This window comes from Coregonus lavaretus (genome assembly GCF_964263955.1).
Source record: "Coregonus lavaretus genome assembly, chromosome: 17".
NCBI classification, from domain to species: domain Eukaryota; kingdom Metazoa; phylum Chordata; class Actinopteri; order Salmoniformes; family Salmonidae; genus Coregonus; species Coregonus lavaretus.
The window spans coordinates 44,248,853-44,262,180 of record NC_140004.1 but is presented as its reverse complement, the minus strand read 5'-3'; the positions used below and the strand labels follow the sequence as shown (position 1 = coordinate 44,262,180).

The 13,328-nt window shown below is 43.3% G+C and overlaps 2 protein-coding genes and 1 long non-coding RNA gene across 3 annotated transcripts in view; 1 reads left to right on the top strand and 2 right to left on the bottom strand.

The window, feature by feature from the left end:
• LOC311144912 overlaps nt 1–13,328 on the bottom strand; it is a 173,706-nt gene that overhangs the window by 94,087 nt on the left and 66,291 nt on the right. The window lies entirely within an intron of this gene.
• LOC311144739 (perforin-1-like) lies at nt 2,520–5,262 on the bottom strand. The gene is made up of 3 exons (XM_084180835.1): nt 5,082–5,262; nt 4,704–4,905; nt 2,520–3,688 (listed from the first exon to the last, which is right to left on the bottom strand). Exons 2-3 carry the CDS (start codon nt 4,860–4,862, stop codon nt 3,428–3,430), a joined length of 420 nt encoding a protein of 139 aa, XP_084036961.1. The 5' UTR covers nt 4,863–4,905; nt 5,082–5,262; the 3' UTR covers nt 2,520–3,427.
• LOC311144510 (perforin-1-like) lies at nt 8,871–10,326 on the top strand. The gene is made up of 3 exons (XM_084180536.1): nt 8,871–8,953; nt 9,190–9,390; nt 9,642–10,326. Exons 2-3 carry the CDS (start codon nt 9,232–9,234, stop codon nt 9,900–9,902), a joined length of 420 nt encoding a protein of 139 aa, XP_084036662.1. The 5' UTR covers nt 8,871–8,953; nt 9,190–9,231; the 3' UTR covers nt 9,903–10,326.

Genomic DNA, 13,328 nt, shown 5'->3' with positions numbered 1-13,328 from the left:
CCAGAGGTCCAGACAACAGGCCCTCCGATTTGACACATTGAACTCTATCTGAGAAGTAGTTGGTGAACAAGGCGAGGCAGTCATTTGAGAAACCATGGGCAAGTTGCAGCGGAGGGTGCAGAGCTGGTGGCCGAGGTAGGTGTAGCCAGGTGGAAAGCATGGCCAGCCGTAGCAAAATGCTTGTTGAAATATTAGATTATCGTAGATTTATCGGTAGTGACAGTGTTTCCTAGCCTCAGTGCAGTGGGCAGCTGGGAGGAGGTGCTCTTATTCTCCATGGACTTTACAGTGTCCCAAAACATTTTGGAGTTAGTGCTACAGGATGCAAATTTCTGTTTGAAAAAGTTAGCCTTTGCTTTCCTAACTGATTGTGTATATTGGTTCCTGACTTCCATGAAAGGTTGCATATCGCGGGGGCTATTCGATGCTAATGCCGTACGCCACAGGATGTTATTGTGCTGATCAAGGGCAGTCAAGTCTGGGGTGAACCAGAGGCTATATCTGTTCTTAGTTCGGAATTTTTTGAATGGGGCATGCTTATTTAAGATGGAGAGGAAAGCACTTTTAAAGAACAACCAGGCATCCTCTACTGACGGAATGAGGTCAATATCCATCCAGGATACCCGGGCCAGGTCAATTAGAAAGGCCTGCTCGCTGAAGTGTTTTAGGGAGCGTTTGACAGTGATGAGGAGTGGTCGTTTGACGGCGGACCCATTACGGACGCCGGCAATGAGGCAGTGATCGCTGAGATCCTGGTTGAAGACAGCGGAGGTGTATTTAGAGGGTAAATTAGGGTTCCCATGTTAACAGATTAAGGGTTTTACCTGGTAGGTTCCTTGATAATTTGTGTGACATTGAGGGCATCTAGTTTAGATTGTAGGACGGCCGGGGTGTTAAGCATATCCCAGTTTAGGTCACCAAGCAATATGATCTCTGAGGATAGATGGGAGGCAATCAATTCACATATGGTGTCCAGGGCACAGCTGGGGGCTGAGCGGGGTCTGTAGCAAGCGGCAACAGTGAGAGACTTATTTCTGGAAAGGTGGATTTTTAGAAGTAGAAGCTCAAACTGTTTGGGCACCGACCTGGAAGTATGATAGAGCTCTGCAGGCTATCTCTACAGTAGATTGCAACTCTGCCCCCTTTGGCAGTTCTATCTAGACGGAAAATGTTGTAGTTGGGAATGGACATTTCAGAATATTTGGTGGCTTTCCTAAGCCAGGATTCAGACACTGCTAGAACATCAGGGTTGGCTGAGTGTGCTAACGCAGTGAATAACTCAAACTTAGGGAGGAGGCTTCTGATGTTAACATGCAAGAAACCAAGGCTTTTGCGATTACCGAAGTCAACAAATGAGGGAGCAGGAGTGATACTGGGGGCTACAGGGCCTGGGTTAACCTCTACATCACCAGAGGAACAGAGGAGGAATAGAGCAAGGATACGGCTAAAGGCTTTAAGAACTGGTCTTCTAGTGCGTTGGGTACAGAGAAAAAAAGGGGCAGATTTCCAGGCGTTGTAGAATAGATTCAGGGCATTATGTACAGACAAGGATATGGAAGGATATGAGTACAGTGGAGGTAAACCTAAGCGTTGGGTAAAGATGAAAGAGATAGCATCACTGGAGGCACCGATTGAGCCGGTCTCTGTGTGTGTGGGGGGGTGTGACAAAGGATCTATCTGAGACAGGTTGAGCAGGACTGGGGGCTCTACATTGAAAAAGTACAGTTAGAACTAACCAAAAGAGCAATAGGCAAGGCATATTGACATGGGAGATAGGCATAAAGCAGTCACAGGTGTTATTCGAGAGCGCTAAGACAACAGCTGGTAATGGCGACGAAAGCTTGAGCTGAGGCTAAACAGATAAACAGGAAGGGGTACTGTATAAAGGAACAGTCCAGCAGGCATCAGCTGTGTAGCTGAGTGATCATAAGGTCCAGTGAACAGCAATAAGTATGTCCGGGAGCAGTTCAGTGGCTGCTACGCTACAGGCGAGATGGAGGCACGGCTGTTGATTGCGTGTGCTAGCGGGCCGGGGCTAGCAGATGCATCTTCGTGGTCATCGTAACGGGAAGCCTGTTGAAACCACATCAGACGATTACGTCGGCAGACCAGTCGTGATGGATCGGCAGGGCTCCGTGTCAACACTAGGAGGTCCCGTCCGGTTGACAGAGTAGTAGATAGCCGGTAGATGGGCCTTGTTCGAGGCTAGCTCAAGGCTAACTGGGGTTAGCTTCAGGACAGTGGTGATTAGCCAACAACGACAACAGCCATTCTGTTGCAGCTAGCTAGTTGCGATGATCCGGTGTTAAGGTCCAGTGATTCAGTGATTCCGGCAGAAAATCTATTGACAATTTGTGGCCAAAGACAGGCCTCCACACTAAACATGGTAATAGAGTATGATTGAAAAGCTGTAAGCCTCATTGTCAAATTGTAGGCTAGCTGTAATTTCTAAAACATGAGTATGGTCATTTAGTATTTCAATGAAGAACTAGAGAGAGCCAGACTGAGACCATTTTGCAGTGAAACAAGATTTGTATTTATTGATGTCATACTAAAGTGAGGACCAGAGCAGTCCAGACACAGTGACAGCAGGCCAGACACAGTGAGTGACAGAGGTTAACTCATTCACTACTGCAGTTCATAAGGTAAACAGACACAGTACCTACCCTGTAACTACAGTGGGACAACCAGATCTGGGTCATATAACTGAGTCAACAATCAAATACACAAGGCGGCATACTGAGAGATAGACGTCAGTGTAGACACTGTGTACGATAAACTAACTGTAGGGGTGAGGTGGAGTTTTGTACTGCTCAATGTTCTAGAATCTAGTCTGTTATGATGAGCCTGAGGTTGAGGTGAGGGGGAGGAGGGTTTTTCAGCTCAGTCTGGGGAGAATGAGAAAGCCATGTCAGAGGAGAGGGGTTAGATGGGGGCCGGATGTTGTTGTTGTTGAGTAGGTATCTACTCTATTTGAGGGTGTAGGAATCAATAATGTGTACAAAACCCTAGATGATGACCATGGGGCGCAGTTTTGAAGCCACTGCAGAGGCTCTAGGGTGTAGGAGTAGTACAGGGTCACTATAGAGGCTCTAGGGTGTAGGAGTAGTACAGGGTCTACTGTAGAGGCTCTAGGGTGTAGGAGTAGTACAGGGTCTACTAAAGAGGCTCTAGGGTGTAGGAGTAGTACAGGGTCACTATAGAGACTCTAGGGTGTAGGAGTAGTACAGGGTCTATTGTAGAGGCTCTAGGGTGTAGAAGTAGTACAGGGTCTACTGTTGGGGCTCTAGGGTGTAGGAGTAGTACAGGGTCACTATAGAGACTCTAGGGTGTAGGAGTAGTACAGGGTCTACTGTTGGGGCTCTAGGGTGTAGGAGTAGTACAGGGTCTACTGTAGAGGCTCTATGGTGTAGGAGTAGGACAGGATCTACTGTAGAGGCTCTAGGGTGTAGGAGTAGTACAGGGTCCCACCCTTCTTGAGGAAACATTGATGCTGGTAGGTTCCCATCTTGATGGAGTGCTCGCAGGTCCCCAGCAGGTCGTCCAAGAGCACGTTGCTGTTGTACACCTCCATCCTCAAGGTGTTGTTCTCACGGGCGTTGAGGAAGCTGAACTCCTCTTCCCACCAGGGGTCAGTGTTGTCGTTCTTCACCTCTGTCCTCCCAAGAAAGCCGAAAGCCCTGAACACCTGGATAATAATGAGAATGATTATGATCATAGAGTTAGTTCGAGGAAACATCATGGATATAACCCGTTTACCAATGAGGGTACACCAGTGTATGCTAGCATAGTGCAATGACTGGAAGTCTACAGGTACGTTAGCATACCTAGCTAGCGTTAGCTCGAAAAACTACCTCTAACTTCCTTCATAGGGCACGTAGAGGCATAAAAATGGTATCTACGAGTTCATCTTACTCTGGATAATTAGAAAATACTCTGGATAAGTCTAAAATATAATTGCCAGTATCCCTTTAAAGTAGTCAACTGGGCGGATATGGTCATCACTAGTTACCAAAGCCACAAAGTCATAAACCCCGCCTATTTCTACAATTGATCTTCGTAAAATCTGATTTTAAACCCAACCCTAACATTAACCCTAACCTTAACCACACTGCTAACCCAATGCCTAACCATAACCTGAAATTTAAAGGCCAAAAATCTAATTTTTGTTTTCTAGATACTTTTTCTTCAATATAGCCAATTCTGACTTTGTGGCTGTAATATCTATTGGAAACCAGTGGGTATTCCTATGAGTTGGGAGCGATCAACCAAGGAGAGCATTGGCTTTTTCTTCAAACTGGGTTAACTATTGATTGAAAATGTTTTTAAGCTTCATCACCTCCATCTGGTGGCCACAGTAAATGACTGACACAAGATTTGGTTCAGGACTTCAGCCCTGCAGGTGGCAGTAAATCACCAATATAAGCTTTGTGAAAATGGACTACTGAAAAATGGAGATGGCCTTAATGGTGCTGCCCGTTCTCAGATACAAAGATGAGTCCTCTAACTAACTCCATGAATGATGATAATAATGATGATAATTAGTCTAATAATCCTAATATATTTTTTAGTTTAGATTTATATGAAGGGGGTGTGTTCTAGCCTCCATTCATCCACCACCCACGTCTACAAGTAGCACCCAGTTAGCTCACTGCACATCAGCTATGATGGTTGATAGGTGACTTAGGTGAGGAGATATTTACCTCGACGTAGGCATCAGCGGTCCCCAGCAGGCTGCTGTCCAGGTTGCTGGCACGGAGGTTGAAGACCTTGAGGACCTTACGTTCCTCTGCTGCATAGATCTGGACCACAGTCAGAACACACACCACCAGCAGGCAGCACAGAAGAGAGGAGGAGGACATGGCTCTCAGTCAGATAGGGCTTGATCCGTGGAGGGGAAGACAACTAGGAGAGAGAGAGGGGGAAAGGCATCACATTGATTTTTTTATTTTTGTATTATGTGGAATCAACTTTGATTCAACCAGTTTTTGCCCAGTGGGTACTTTACATAATGTCAATTTTAAAACATAATACATTATAAAGTAAACTCTCGTTACATGACACGTAAAAGGTCATAATACCTGTGTTCTGTAGAGTCTGGAGACGAGCGTCTGTCTGTCTATCTGTCTCGGGGGAACCAACCACTGCTGGTTTTTCCTACGCCCTCTCACTGTTTATAAAGACCTCACCTGTGCATCCACAAAACACTCTCAACATACTCCAATAACACAGAGGCTGTGTCCCTAATTACACCCTATAACCCTACATAGTGCACTACTTTTGACCAGAGCCCTATATGCCCTGATGAAAAGTATTGCACTACCTAGTCCAGGGTGCCATTTGGGACACAGGTAAAGAGGCAATGGAGACAGGTGCTCTGTTCTCAGTGATGCTTCAACCAATGAGAAAACAGTCTGGGTGGCCGAACAACAGCAACACCTACAAATATTATTAACCTCAAATGCTGATGAAATGAAGGCCAGGCTTTTGAATAAATACTTTGAGGGCTAGTTTCCTGGACACAAGTTAAACTTGGTCCTGGACTAAAAAGAAAAACACTTTCAACAGGGATTCTCCATTAAGTGTGTTTTTCTGTTCGGGACTAGGCTTAATCTGGGTCTGGGAAATCGGCCTTCAAAGTTAAATAAGGGAAATCCATTTAAATTCTAATTCATCATCACTGACAAATATTAAGACAAAAACTAAACACTACGTGATAAAATAAATATCCAGTCTGAGACCATAGTGCTGAGATGCAGGTTTCTTTATTAAAGCCATACCTAAGTGAGGATCGTCATATCAGATGAGTGCCAATATTCAGTTTGGACACGATCACAGGGAGCATTTGGCATATGCTCAGTTATAGGGGTTAGTTCATTAATTAATGCACTTAATTCTGATAGTCAGACACTGTGATAGGGGTGGGTACTTAGTATGTGCGTCTCTTATGTTTAGAGGGTGTTTGGAATGAGAGTGGGGTCAGAGGTCAAAGGTCAGAATCGTGTAAAGTTTGAGGTCCTGCTGGTCAAGTGCATCACCAGAGTTTCATAACATTCGGTCCTAAGCCCTTCTTTCCCACAACTGTATTTTTAAATATTGTGAAAATCCTTTTAGCTGCTGCCTGCTGTTCATTGACAGCCACATTGACAGCTACATTGAGAGCCACATTGACAGCTACATTGACAGCCACATTGACAGCCACATTGACAGCTACATTGACAGCCACATTGACAGCCACATTGACAGCCACATTGACAGCCACATTGACAGCCACATTGACAGCTACATTGACAGCCACATTGACAGCCACATTGACAGCCACATTGACAGCCACATTGACAGCCACATTGACAGGCACATTGACAGCCACATTGACAGCCACATTGACAGCCACATTGACAGCCACATTGACAGCCACAACTCAACAATCGTCTGTTTGATATTTGCCCCGTGTGCTGCCCAATTGCGGGATTCCCGACTGTAGGCCTGTATGTGCTTGTGATGTGACGAAACACAATAACCATTTTCCCCCTGTGGCTAAATTACGCTCTCTGGTGTAGAATTTTCAACGATTTCATTTATTTCTGTAGAGACAGGAGTAATGAGGCCTATATAATTTGACAAATGTATTTGAATTTATCTGCAGCACTTACAGTAGCCTACCCCTTATTGTGGCTATGTTTTCTTCCATGCGGCGTGATCTCCCCAAGGCCAAATCATCAACACTTCTTGTTATTAAATCAATGGATTGTGGTCAGTACCCCATATTAGGTTAATTGCGTAGGTAGGCCTACTGTTACAATAATAGTCTATTTAAACTAATCTATCAGCAAGTAGCCTACAATTACAAGAGAGTAAAGTCAGTAAGTCAATGAACAAGTATTTGTATCTAATCACTTATTTTCCCTGTTTAGCCAATAGTGGTTTAGCTATATTGTTATAGAAACGATGCAGGCCTATACGCCCTTTTTAACAATTGTAGCACAGGTTCTATATTCATAAGGCTAATAAGAAAATATATAGCAGATACATTCCATTACAGCTGCGCCGTTGTAGGTTTGGACAATGAGTTTCTCTATGAAGTTAAACTCAGACATCTCAAAATTCATAAAGTCAAACACAGACTGCGCATCTCGCCCACTTGACACATCAGAGTAGCCCAAAAAACGTTCCTGAATAAAGCCCTGATCATCCACAAGTTATCCCAATGCCTCGTACCATTTTATAAAGCCCCCGTGGCCTGCAGAATAAGCTCATATTAAACCACATGTGGTCCATTCCCAGTGGTATCCAGCACCAATACGAACACAGGCTGTATCCCAAATAGCACCCTATTCCCTATTTAGTGCACTACTATGGGCCCTGGTCAAAAGTAATGTACTATAAAGAGAATAGGATGCCATTTGGGATTCCTGCCAAGAGAAAACAAAACAAGCTAAAAGCCAATCTGATGTTTAAACCTACATAAACAGAAAATACACTCATAAACAGTCAACATCAGGCAATCAAGTAAGAAATGGCTGACCAGAAGACAAAATCATCTTACCCCACGACACAAGATAAAGAAACCAGAAACGAAAAGAAAGGGCTGTCTTCCAACAGCTGCTTAACTGGCCAGTCTTACCTCAACCAATCAATGATCAACTCAGTAATATCAATGTCCTGTTCATCAGATATGTGTATCCCAGGGTAGGCTGCATTATTTTTCTCCACATAACATCACAGGCAAGCTGGTCAGAGTTCCACACAACTCCTCCCTAACTAACAATGACTACAGAGCCATATGGTATATAGACATACAGATAAAGTATCTCTATACTGTACATGACTTTGGGACTAATGATCGGTTCATAAACATGATTAAGCTTAGAACATATTGTCGTTAGATAATTAAGTGATAATGCCCGAGAAGCCGGTGTTTGGAGGATATATTGGCACGGGTGTTGTTTGGCCCGAGACGAAGTCGATGGCCGGCAAACCGTGTAAATATAATCTCCAAATACCGGCTTTGAGGGCATTATCACTTAATTATCTAACGACAATATGGTCTAAGCTTAATAATGATGTCAGCTGATTCATGTCCAGACTCCCGACACGTTCATTACTATGGTACAGCTGGAGGTCGAATTTGAATATTGAAACAATGTTGCAAATGTCGGAGAGACAGACAGCAAGGTTTATACAAATCTCTGATGTTGAAAACTAAATGTTAGTCTAAAAGAAATGTGAGATAATGTCTAGATGCTTTTATAGTGGAGATCAAGTTTATAAATTGCCTGGCTGGGCTGATGAGACAGTGGATTGCGCAGTCAGATGGAACAGAGTAAATAGACATTTTAACGTCCTAGATTTAGCCGGTGGTAACTTCTGGAATAGACACCGGCTGGAATGCGCTTTTAACCAATCAGCATTCATTTATTTATTGGGCTGTGTCTGAAAACGTTACTAGCTGTCAAATCCTTGCTTCCTCCGTCCTTGTTTCCTCAGTTCTACTCAAAGCGCATTGGAGGAGAGGAGAGGATCCAAGGTCCCTCCCATGGTCCGCTTCCTCCAATGAGCTTTGAGAGGAATTGTGAAAACAAGGAAGCAATGATTTGACAGCTAGCAACGTTTTCCTCACTCATTTGGCTGTGAAACTAGCCCTCAAAGTGTTAATTCAAAAGCATGGCCTTCATTTCATCAGAATGAGAGGGAAATAATACCTGTAGGTGTTGCTGTTGTTTGGCAACGCAGACTGTTATCTCATTGGTTGAGGCATCACTGAGAACAAGCCACCTGTGGAGTGCCATTGCATTTCTGTGTGGGGAGGAATGGAGGCGATGCCTTTTTGTGGAGGGGGGGGGGGGGGGGGTCTTTATAAAAAGTGAGAGGGCATATGAAAAACCGTCAGTGGTTGGTTCCCCTGAGACAGACAGACAGATAGACGCTCGTCTCCAGACTCTACAGAACACAGGTATTATGACCTTCCAGGAGTCATGTAACAAGGGTTCACTTTATAATGTTTTATATTTGAAAATGGACTTGTCTTTTTCATTTGTTTGTCTTTATCTCCTCTGTGTTAGTGTTTTCATTCTTCCTGCTCTGTGACCTGCTCTTAGGGAAACAACTGACATATTTATATTATCTCCTTTATCTCTATCTCTCCCCCTCCCCTCTCTCTCTCTCTCTCTCTCTCTCTCTCTCTCCTAGTTGTCTTCCCTCCACGGATCAAGCCCTATCTAACTGAGAGCCATGTCCTCCTCCTCTCTTCTGTGCTGCCTGCTGGTGGTGTGTGTTCTGACTGTGGTCCAGATCTATGCAGCAGAGGAACGTAAGGTTCTCAAGGTCTTCAACCTCCGTGCCAGCGACCTGAACAGCGGCTTGTTCCAGACCCCTGATGCCTACGTCAAGGTAAATCTCTCCTCACCTGAGTCACCTGTCGACCATGATAGATGATGTGTGGTGATCTGTCAGGTGCCAAATGTCTGGGTGATACACATTGGTGGTGGATGAGATCCCCCTCTCCCCTTTACAATATGAATATATATATATATATATATATATATATATATATATATATATATATTATCATGACGGTGATGTTTATGATGATGATTAACATGATCATTATCATCATTATCATCATCAATATTATAATTCAGGTGTTTATGGGCTCCGGCTACGGTGGGAAGACAGAGGTAAAGAACGACAACACTGACCCCTGGTGGAAGGAGGACTTCAACTTCTTCAACGCCCGTGAGAACGACCCCCTGAGGCTGGAGGTGTACGACTCCGACGTGGTCTTCGACAACCTGCTGGGGACCTGTGAGCGCTCCATCAAGAACGGAACTTGGCAGCATAGCTGCTCCATCAAGAGGGGAGGGATCCTATCCTACTCCTACACCCTAGAGCCTCTACAGTAGACCCTGTACTACTCCTACACCCTAGAGCCTCTAAAGTAGACCCTGTACCACTCCTACACCCTAGAGCCTCTACAGTAGACCCTGTACTACTCCTACACCCTAGAGCCTCTACAGTAGACCCTGTACTACTCCTACACCCTAGAGCCTCTACAGTAGACCCTGTACTACTCCTACACCCTAGAGCCTCTACAGTAGACCCTGTACTACTCCTACACCCTAGAGCCTCTATACTAGACCCTGTACTACTCCTACACCCTAGAGCCTCTAAAGTAGACCCTGTACTACTCCACCTGAGAGCCCCAAGCCTAGACCAAAGCCTCTCCTCTTATCCACAACAACCTGTCAAAACTCTGACCTCACTCTAATTCCAAACACCCTCTACACCAGTGTTTCCCAATCCTGGTCCTGGGGACCTGGGGGGTGCACGTAGTTATTTTTTCCCCTAGCACTAACACACCTGATTCAACTAAAGGCTTGATGATGAGTTGATTAGTTGAATCAAGTGTTTTAGTGTAGTGATAGTGCAAAAACTAAAACGTGCTCCCCTTTGGGTCCCCAGACACAGCTCTAAACTGTGTTCTGAATCACAACAGACTAAGTCCCACAGGACTCTTTTGTAAGGGAATTTGTGCCTCTGTGAAGGAATTGTGCAGGTGACTTGCAGGAATCCCACAGTATTATATTGTTCTTGTATACAGCATACAGTATATTTTCCAAATACTCAAAATACGTTATACATACAAAACATACAATACAAAACATATGAATGGGAGTGTGATGTCTGGGACAGTGGAGGATCTGGGTCGCTGCGCAGTTCAGCTCCCTCGCCATCAGAGTGAGCTTCAGTATTATGTGTAGGTGTTATCAAAAAATAAAAAAGTAACCAACAACAGAAAAAACTATAACAAATATACTGTAGCTGCAGGCAGCTATATCCCAGGGTCCTTTTGGCCTTTCTACTGTCTTATAACACCCTTAGTTTATAAGTCATTTATTATTTTATAAGTCATTTATTATTTTATAAGTCATTTATTATTTTATAAGTCATTTATTATTTTATAAGTAATTTGTTATTTTATAAGTCATTTATTATTTTATAAGTCATTTATTATTTTATAAGTCATTTGTTATTTTATAAGTCATTTATTATTTTATAAGTCATTTATTATTTTATAAGTCATTTATTATTTTATAAGTCATTTATTATTTTATAAGTCATTTGTTATTTTATAAGTCATTTGTTATTTTATAAGTCATTTATTATTTTATAAATCATTTATTATTTTATAAATCATTTGTTATTTTATAAGTCATTTATTATTTTATAAGTCATTTATTATTTTATAAGTCATATATTATTTTATAAGTCATTTGTTATTTTATAAGTCATTTATTATTTTATAAGTCATTTATTATTTTATAAGTCATTTATTATTTGATAAGCCATTTATTATTTGATAAGTCATTTATTATTTTATAATTCATTTAAAAAAAATGTAATTTATTATTTTATAAGTCATCACATTTTGTTTAGGCACAACAACAACAATTCCTCACTGTCAAGGGATGCCTATCTGAAAGCAGCAGTGGCAGGATTCGAACCCGGGCCAACCCGGGACAACATGGGTCAACCCGGGCCAACCCGGGCCAACATGTGCCAAACCGGGCCAACATGGTCTTATTAGTCCTGAGTGTCTCCTTATTGTCTCCTGAGTGGTGCAGTGGCCTAAGGCACTGCTTCGCAGTGCTAACTGTGCCACTAGAGATCCTGGTTCGAATCCAGGCTCTGTCTCAGCCGGCTGCGACCGGGAGACTCATGGGCGGCGCACAATTGGCCCAGGGTAGGGGAGGGAATGGCCGACAGGGATGTAGCTCAGTTGATAGAGAATGGCGTTTGCAACGCCAGGGTTGTGGGTTCGATTCCCACGGGGGGCCAGTATAAAAAAAAAAAAAAAGATGTATTCACTAACTGTAAGTCGCTCTGGATAAGAGCGTCTGCTAACTGACTAAAATTAAAATGTAAAATTAGATGAGCGCCTCAGGCAAGTCTGAGGCTAAAACACCATGGAAGAGCACGCGTGCATGAATTGCAGACTATACTTCCTATATTGCCATTTTATGAATAATTTTCATTTGGGCTCAGTTGTGACCTCCTGGCCTACTCCTGACCTCCTGCCATTGGTCAGTTTGTTTTACCAGCAAAGGACACTAATCCTATGCACTAGGCATTCATCATGAAACATATAGTGTTTGAAAACCATGGAAGAAGACACATGTATGTATGAATGGCAGAATATATGCCTCCTATATTATCATCACAGGAATGTTTGCATTTGGGCTCAGCTCCTGGCATACTATGTAATTGTTTTACCATGTTTGGTGACAATTCTCGACCATTTTGTATTTGAAAGACTTGAGGTGTCAGGCCACACTCTCACTCAAGTTCATTGGCTCACAGCGGCCATGACATTTAATATCAACTTATTGAACATATTAAGATCCTGGTCTATAGATGCCGAACATTTCGTTTTGCGGAAATCGGTTCAGCAGGCCAAAATGCCGGATGATCCATCATAGTGAGGTCATCGACCCTAGAGGTAAATACTATGTCAATATTATACCAAGTTTTGTGAAAAGTCTCATCCATTTTGTCTTTGAAAGACTTGAATTGTCAGGCCACGCCCTCAGTAACAGAGCTGTTTACAGATAGGATGGGTGGACAGCAGCGCCCCTCGCTGTGCTGTGCTTACACAACTGCCATCTAAAACTGCCATTATCCACCCCCTTCACCTCTCCTCAGCCCCACCTAAAACCCTAAACCCCCCCCCCCCCCCCCCCCCCCCCCCCAGCACTAACCTACTGCACACTGCAATGTCAGAAGCAACTATTAACCTGTCTTTAATGTAGGCTAACCCCCAAATTCCCAACCCTAATCTACCTCCCATCTGTTGGACCTGGAATGTCTTCCATGTAGATACAGGTTGTTGGAATGTCTTCCATGTAGATACAGGTTGTTGGAATGTCTTTCATGTAGATATAGGTTGATGGAATGTCATCCATGTAGATATAGGTTGTTGGAATGTCTTTCATGTAGATACAGGTTGATGGAATGTCATCCATGTAGATATAGGTTGATGGAATGTCTTTCATGTAGATACAGGTTGTTGGAATGTCTTCCATGTAGATATACGTTGTTGGAATGTCTTTCATGTAGATACAGGTTGATGGAATGTCATCCATGTAGATATAGGTTGTTGGAATGTCATCCATGTAGATATAGGGTGTTGGAATGTCTTTCATGTAGATACAGGTTGTTGGAATGTCTTTCATGTAGATACAGTTTGTTGGGAAAGTCTCAACCATTTTGTCTTTGAAAGACTTGAATTGTCAGGCCACGCCCTCCCACCCCTCATTCCATTACAGCTG

Bases quoted from the DNA above. Each gene is read 5' to 3' on its own strand.
- LOC311144510 (XM_084180536.1), top strand. From the start codon at position 9,232: ATGTCCTCCTCCTCTCTTCTGTGCTGCCTGCTGGTGGTGTGTGTTCTG. The intron at 9,391-9,641 runs GTAAATCTCTCC...ATTATAATTCAG, and splicing joins CCCCTGATGCCTACGTCAAG to GTGTTTATGGGCTCCGGCTA.
- LOC311144739 (XM_084180835.1), bottom strand. From the start codon at position 4,862: ATGTCCTCCTCCTCTCTTCTGTGCTGCCTGCTGGTGGTGTGTGTTCTG. The intron at 3,689-4,703 runs GTAAATATCTCC...ATTATTATCCAG, and splicing joins CCGCTGATGCCTACGTCGAG to GTGTTCAGGGCTTTCGGCTT.